At 42.8% G+C, this 7,751-nt stretch overlaps 1 protein-coding gene across 1 annotated transcript in view; it reads left to right on the forward strand.

Annotated features, from left to right (window-relative positions):
- Window positions 1-5,231: 5,231 nt before the first annotated feature.
- The window catches only part of LOC121858127 (piggyBac transposable element-derived protein 4-like), a 2,712-nt gene continuing 192 nt past the window's right edge, over window positions 5,232-7,751 (forward strand). The window contains exons 1-2 of the mRNA XM_042354356.1: window positions 5,232-7,525; window positions 7,593-7,751. The exon at window positions 7,593-7,751 is cut by the window's right edge and continues 192 nt beyond it. Coding sequence (XP_042210290.1) covers window positions 5,485-7,525; window positions 7,593-7,606 — 2,055 coding nt within the window. The 5' untranslated portion in view covers window positions 5,232-5,484 and the 3' untranslated portion in view covers window positions 7,607-7,751. The remainder of the gene's footprint in view (window positions 7,526-7,592) is intronic.

Here is a 7,751-nt window from a genome sequence, read left to right on the forward strand (position 1 = left end):
GTGTGTCACTTGTTACTTAAACTTAATTTATTTGTGTTGTTCCTGTCGCCACCAATGTGGTTTATCTATGTGAGTACCTATTCATGTCTCTGTTTGTGTCCATCAGTATTTGCTTAGTTGTATTCAAGTAATTCAGTGTTGTTTCACGTTAGTTAATTTCAGTGATAGTTTTTATATGTTTATGCAGTGTTAACGTAATCCAATGCTTTATTTTTATTCTTTTGATGTTTCGATGTTTTGTATCACTTGTGTCTTAAAAGTTTCGATGGTGAATCAATTTGTTGTGACAGCCTACGAGGCTCTTTATTGTGTTAATATTTAATCAATTAAATTCTTAAAGGTTTACTTTATTTATTTTTATTCTCTTTTAATTTACTTCACTTTTTGTTTGGTTACGCCTAGAACCTGGATATTTAAGTAAATTAAGAGACGGCGTAACAATGTATATATATATATATATACAGTACTCCCTCTTTATCGACGGATTTTTTATCGACGGTTTCGATTATCGACGGATTATTTAGCCGGATTTTTATTTTGGCTTTATTTGAACTCTGCGGGCCTTGTTTGTACTTTCGCCGCTAGGCGGCACTAGTGGCGTGACTAGCGTCTACCCGCGGCCCGCCTTCCCTGAACACAGACATCAGCCAAGCCGCGTGGGCAACAGTCTTTGATTTTCAACTTTTGCTGGTGGTTCATCACATCAACTTATATCACCATGCCTCCCAAACGACCTGCTGCTCCCTCTGGATCTACACCTAAGAGGGCAAGACGAGTGCTGACGCTGAATGAGAAGAATGAAGTGCTGAAACAACTCGACAGCGGTATGAGCTATGCAGCTGTTGGCCGCCACTTTGGGCTCAACGAATCCAGTGTGCGTGGAATTAAACGACGTGCAAAGGATCTGAAGCACGCTTTAGCTTCAAGTGCACCAGTGACATCAAAAGTGACAAGCCATGTGCGTGATGATGCCCTCATTAAAATGGAAAAAGCACTGAACATTTGGATAGAGGACCTAAACCGCCGCCGCATACCACTTGACTCAAAATTTATTAGGCAGAAAGCTAAGGAACTTTATGATAAGTTTTCTAAAGGTGATGATCATGGTGTTGGTGATGGTGATGATCAGGGTGATGGTGATAATCAGGGTGATGGTGATAATCAGGGTGATGGTGACAATTTGAAAAAATTTGCAGCTAGCAAAGGATGGTTCGAGAAATTCAGACATCGTTATGGGCTGCATAATATAAAAGTGACTGGCGAAGCAGCATCAGCAGACACTGTGGCAGGGGAAGCATACCCTGCAGAGTTTGCTAACCACATAGCACAAAAGGGTTATAGGCCGGAACAAGTTTTTAATGCTGATGAGTCAGGCCTATGGTGGAAGAAGATGCCACGCCGAACCTACATCTCTAAAGAGGAAAAAAGTGCCCCTGGATTTAAAGTTGCGAAGGACCGAGTGACAGTGATGCTATGTGGGAATGCGGCAGGGCATATGATTAAGCCCATGTTGTTATACACTGCCGCACGACCTCGGGCTCTCAAAAATAAAAACATGAACTTGCTACCAGTTTTCTACAGGAACAACAAGAAAGCGTGGATGACATCTGATTTGTGCGTGGATTGGCTGAAAAACTGCTTTGCTAGAGAGGTGAAAGATTATCTGGATGAACTTGGCATGGAGTTCAAAGTGGTATTATATCTAGATAATTGCCCTGGCCACTCTGAAGAACTCAAGACTGCCCACCCCAACATTGAGGTGGTTTTCCTGCCAAAAAACACCACCTCCATCATCCAGCCAATGGACCAGGGAGTCATTGTCGTGTTTAAGGCTAAATATGCAGAGAAGACTTTCAGCATGATTCGTGAGTGCCTTGATAAGGATGCTGATGTGACACCCAGAGAAATGTGGAAGAAATTTGATATTGCACAGTGCATAAACTTCATCGCTGAAAGCCACAATGAACTGTCGCAGAACTGTGTCCGATCATGTTGGAAAAAATTGTGGCCTGAAATTGTCCCAACATTCACAGGGTTCCCAACAGCCGAGCCTCAGTTACGCAACATAATAACTATGGCAAATGAAGTTGGAGGTGAAGGGTTCTCTGACTTAACAGCGGCAGAGGTGCAAGAAGAGTTATTGGGAAATGTTGGAGATCCATTTACAAGTGATGAACTAGAACAATTAGTGGAGCTGCAGGATGAAACAGAAGATGAAGTGAGTGATGATGAAAATAAGAACTTAACTTTAGATAATCTTGGTGAAGTAATAAGAATGAGTAAGGCCCTCTCTGCTCGTCTCTATGACATTGATCCCTCCCTTGATAGGTCCCTTAAAGCAAAGAGAGCTATTGAAAATGTTATGTTGCCATATATAGAACTGCAGAGGGAAATGAGAAGCAAGAAAGCACAGACCACCATCACCAACTTCTTCAGTCGCCGAGTGCCTGCCATCGCTGAACCTGCCGGCATCCTGCAACAGGAGGCAGAAGCTGCCGACACCTCACAACAACAAGACGTAGAAGCTGCCGGCACCTCACAACAACAAGACGCAGTACCTGCCCACACCCCTCAAGAAGATGCAGACCTTGACTCATCATACTCATCTGACTGGTCAGGCTTTTAATAAGCCTCAATCATCACACTTGTATATACTGTACACTGTATTGTTTACTGTAAGGACCGATGTTCACTTCAATAAATGAAATCGTAAGTTTGCTAGTATTTTTGTCCACTTATTATATTATTATTTATACACTATTATTTAAGGTTATGTGTAAAGGAAACGCATTAATGCTTAAAGGTACGTTTATTCAACATATGCTAATAATAGTTAGAAAAATTACGTAACCATCACGGTATCGACGGTTTCTTTATCGACGGCCGTTTACAGAACGTAACCCCCGTCGATAAAGACGGAGTACTGTACAGTATTACACCGCCTAACGCGGTTTCACTTAACGCGTTTTATCATATACGCGGTGCCTCGCCAGAGCTGAACTTTCACTTAACACAGATTTTTTCCACATCTACGCGGTGAGTGTCCGGCTCGAGACGCTATTTTTAGATTTGCCCCACCCGCCACCCTGCCTGACTGCCTGTTTTAGCTCATAAAATTCATACAAATTACCCGGCCAGAATATAATTTACATTGCTGGAATTCTTATAATTTGGTGATCATTTTGAATATAAACATCATATATTTTGCTTTAAACTTACAATTTTTAGATAAAAATTTTTCTCTAGGTAACTATGGTATCTTTTGTGCAAAATATATGACATTTATATTCAAAATATTCCTGGTCTTACAAGGAATCCAGCAATGTCAATTATATTATCCTAACTTTAATCTGAGGTATTATTTAATACTAAATGTTAAAAACTCTGGAAGGGAGGATTGGTGGGGGGTGGGGGGGAGGGTTGGGACTGACCGCGCGGTTGGAAGAGGGGGGAGGCAAGGTGGGGTACTTTGATTGACAGATAGTGTCGTGAAGATTTTTTTTTTTTATTAACTGAAGATATTTGTTTTAGCTCATAAAATTCATACAAATTACCCGGTCTGAATATAATTTACATTGCTGGAATTCTTATAATTTGATGATCATTTTGAATATAAACATCATATTTTTGCATTAGACATACAAATTTTAGATAAAATTTTTTCTCAAATTAACTATGTTATCTTTTGTGCAAAATATATGACATTTATATTCAAAATATTCCTGGTCTTACAAGGAATCCAGCAATGTCAATTGTATTATCCTAACTTTAGTTTGAGATATTATTTATTAAAATTTAGTGGTTTTCCCCCAATAATTTCTCAGAGAGGGAAGAGCCGGCAGTGTAGTGTGAGAGGGGGAGGGAGTTGAGTCCATTATTTGAATGGACATTAACTTGGCGACTGTATTTCTCTATTTCTCTTAAGTATTAATTGTGTGCATGTACCATCATAAAATTAAGATGTTATTTTTACTACAACATAGGTATGTGCCTTCAAAAAGTGGAGTTTGGGGGTCGGGCCGGTTTCTATTGGAATTAATCCCATATGTTCTGTTGTTCACTTAACGCGGATTTCACTTAACACGGGACCCTCTGGGTTCTATTGACCGCGTTAAGTGGGGTACAACTGTATATATATGTATATATATATACAGTGGGGTATGCTATAACGAACGGATCCTACTACGAATATTCCTATAACGAACGGTTTTACCTATAAAATTGAGAATGCTATAACGAACGCAACTCCTACAACGAACGCGGATGAATACCGGACTATTTCGCCTGGCGTATGAATATTGTTGTACCGCGACCCACAACAAGAGCGTCAGGCGCCATCTTTGTCTCATTGTGTAGCCAGTGCACCACTGTTATTGTTGAAATTTCGTCTTTTGATGTGGAAATTCGCGTTATTTGTATAACTATTTTGTTATACAAGTATACAATTGTAACAATGAGTCGTCCAAAGCGAGTGAGAAAGCTAATAACCCTTGAAACTAAGAAAGAAATTATAAAGAAACGTGAGAATGGAAGAAGCATTGCAAAACTTAGTGATGAATATGGGATGGCTAAATTGACTATATGTACGATTTTGAAGAATAAAGAGGAGTTAAAAACTGTGCAAGTGGCTTAGGGAATCTTTAGACTTAGCAAAGCAAGGTGTAATGTGATTGAAGAGATGGAAAATTTACTCTTAGTGTGGATAAAGGAGAAAGAAATGGCAGGTGGTAACATTAGTGAAGCTATAATTTGTGAGAAGGCCAGACAATTGTTTGAGGACCTTAAAGCCAAGACTCCCAGTGGAAGTGATAGTGATGTGCCAGTGTTTAGGGGTACCTGCATGCTGAATAACACTAAGGTAAGATAAAGTACCGTATTTTTTACATTCCACAGAATTTTTTCAGTGTTAAGCGGTTGTATTTGGGGGCCTGGAACGGATTAATCCTATAACGAACGAATGCTATAACGAACGAGGTTCTGGAACCAATTACGTTCGTTATAGCATACCCCACTGTATATGAGTATATATATACGTGTATATATATATATATATCCCTAGAACCACATCGCCGGGAGATTTTCACCCGCTCGCATGTGGGTGACACGTGATACACACCTAAGATAAGGACGCTCCCCGCTACCCTCCCCAGTACCTTCAGTCAGTAGTGTGACACCGTGAAAGGTGGGTGCGCGCTCCTGCTCGGGGGCTGGAATTTTCCACTACAGTGGAAAGTTTGTGATTTCGGGAGATTTCCACCCGACGTTGTGGTTACCGTCAGACTTTATACCCGGGTGGAATACTCGCGACGTTGTGGTTACCAGACTATTTTGTGATATGTGTGGCGATCGTGAGAAAATGGATTCTACCTTCATTACCTTTCGCCCCTATTTTCTTTTTTTAACTTATATATTGTGGTAGTGCACAATATTGTACGTGTGTTTCTTTTCAGGTATTGAGTTATTTATTACAGAAATAACCTAATTATGGCTGGCCTAGGCAAGAGGCTAACTGATGAACAGATTATTGAGTTGATGAACCAAACAGGTGTAACATCAGTTCAAGATAATGATGATAGTGAGTGTGTGGATGATGTAGAGGCATTTAGTTATATTGACAGTGAAGTAGAAGACAATTTAGAAATAGAAGAACTCTATGATAGTGATGAAGATGTTGAGTATTTTCCTCTGTTAGAACCGGAAAGTGATGAGAGCGATGAGTATGATGAGGGGGATGGAGCTCCTAAAAAGAAAAAAAGAAAGATATACACGTCAACACCCATAAAATGTCGTACCCCTGCTGTCGCCGCCGCCCCTGCCACTACCTCTGCCAGTACCTCTGCTGCTGCTGCCACTGCCACTACCTCTGCTGCCGCCCCTGCCACTACCTCAGCTGCTGCCGCCCCTGTAAGGCGAGGAAGACGCCGCCAGGATGCTGAACTTCCACCTGTGGTAGACTTCAATAAAACGTCTATTTCCTCCCGAAGCAAGTTTAGATGGAGCTGTCAGCCTCAGTACGGCCACACACACAGGAGGCTATCAAGAAACATCTTGGCAAGAATCATTCCAGGGCCAGCTCAGGAGGCACGAGATGTTATTGCACCAGAGGAGACATTCAAGCTGTTTATTACGGATTCTATTGTTCAGGAATGTGTCACCTGGACAAACAAACGCATTGAGTTCACGGCACCATGGATGCAAACTCAGAGTAAGAAAGCCACATATGGTCCAACGGAGGCCAAGAAGATATTAGCACTCCTGGGAGTGCTCATAGCAGCAGGGCAGCAGAGAGACAACCATCTGTCCGTCCTTGAGATGTGGAGTGTTATGACTGGGTGTCCTCTGTATCGAGCAGCAATGTCGAAGGGAAGGTTCGAGTTCCTGATATGCTGTCTGAGGTTCGACAACCCTGAAACCCGCGTAGAGAGGAAGAACCAGGACAAGTTTGCCCCTATCAGGAAGGTGTTTGACGAGTTCATTGACAACTGTACCCGGCTCTATGTCCCACGCGAGAACCTGACAGTGGACGAGCAACTGTTGGGATTCAGAGGGAGGTGCCCCTTCCGTATGTACATTCCCAACAAGCCTGCCAAATATGGCATCAAGCTTGTCCTTATATGTGACTCGAGCACCAGATACATGCTTGGTGGCATACCCTACCTTGGGAAGCAGGGGACAAAGCAACCACGGAGTGGAATCAACCTCGGGCATTATTATACCAAAGAACTGACCAGGCCATACCACGGATCAAACAGAAATGTGACCACAGACAACTGGTTCACATCAGTTCCTCTCATCGCCGACCTCATGAACAACTGTAGAATGACACTTGTTGGCACAGTTCGAGCAAACAAGACTGAAATTCCACACGAGATGAAGGCAACGAAAACACGACTCCACGGTTCAAGTGCCTTTCTCTTCACCAAGGAGATGACGCTTGTGTCGTACGTGGCAGAGACATCCCTTGCCAAGAAGAAGTTGGTTATGCTCATGTCATCCCAGCACACCCAGCCTAACATTGCACCCAGTGGCAAGCCAGAGATCATTGAATTTTACAATTCCACTAAAGAAGGTGTTGACACATTCGACCAAATGTGTGCAACAAGTTCATGCTCCAGGAAGACACGACGTTGGCCCCTCTGTGTGTGGTACGGCATCCTCAATGCAGCGATCATCAATGCCTTCATCATCAGTGCCGAGAATCGTGCAAGGACAGGCATCAAGATACCGCAAAGGAGGACCTTCATGATGAACATGGCAAGGGCACTCATCACTCCCTGGGCTCAGATACGCCTGTCCTCACCAGTCCTGTCCCGCCAACTACGCACTCTGATAACTACCGTGTGTGACCTTCCATCAGCGGGCATGGCTGCTGGGTCACCAGGGACGTCATTTTCAGACAGCAACTCACCCCTGGTACGCTGTGCTGACTGCCCTAGCAAGTCGGACCGTAAGACCAGGCACCGCTGCAACAAGTGTGCCCTACCAAAGTGCCCTCGGCACGTGTACCCCATTTGTGGTGACTGTCTGTAAGAGGTAAGTTCATTTTTCATTGTGTGTCTTCATTCCATGTTGAAATAGGTGGCTATCAGCTTTGGAGAAAGCGTGAAAAACAAAATAAACGAAACCGCGATAAAAAATATAGCCACTCTTCGTGTGTCTCCCATACAGTTCCTAGTGGCAGTAGTGGGCTGTACCTGTCTGAGGCGAGGGTTCAACTACCTAATAACCATAGTACAAGAGGAGAAGTCGCC

The sequence above is a fragment of the Homarus americanus genome, unplaced genomic scaffold (assembly GCF_018991925.1).
Source record: "Homarus americanus isolate GMGI-L3 unplaced genomic scaffold, GMGI_Hamer_2.0 scaffold21792, whole genome shotgun sequence".
Taxonomy (NCBI): domain Eukaryota; kingdom Metazoa; phylum Arthropoda; class Malacostraca; order Decapoda; family Nephropidae; genus Homarus; species Homarus americanus.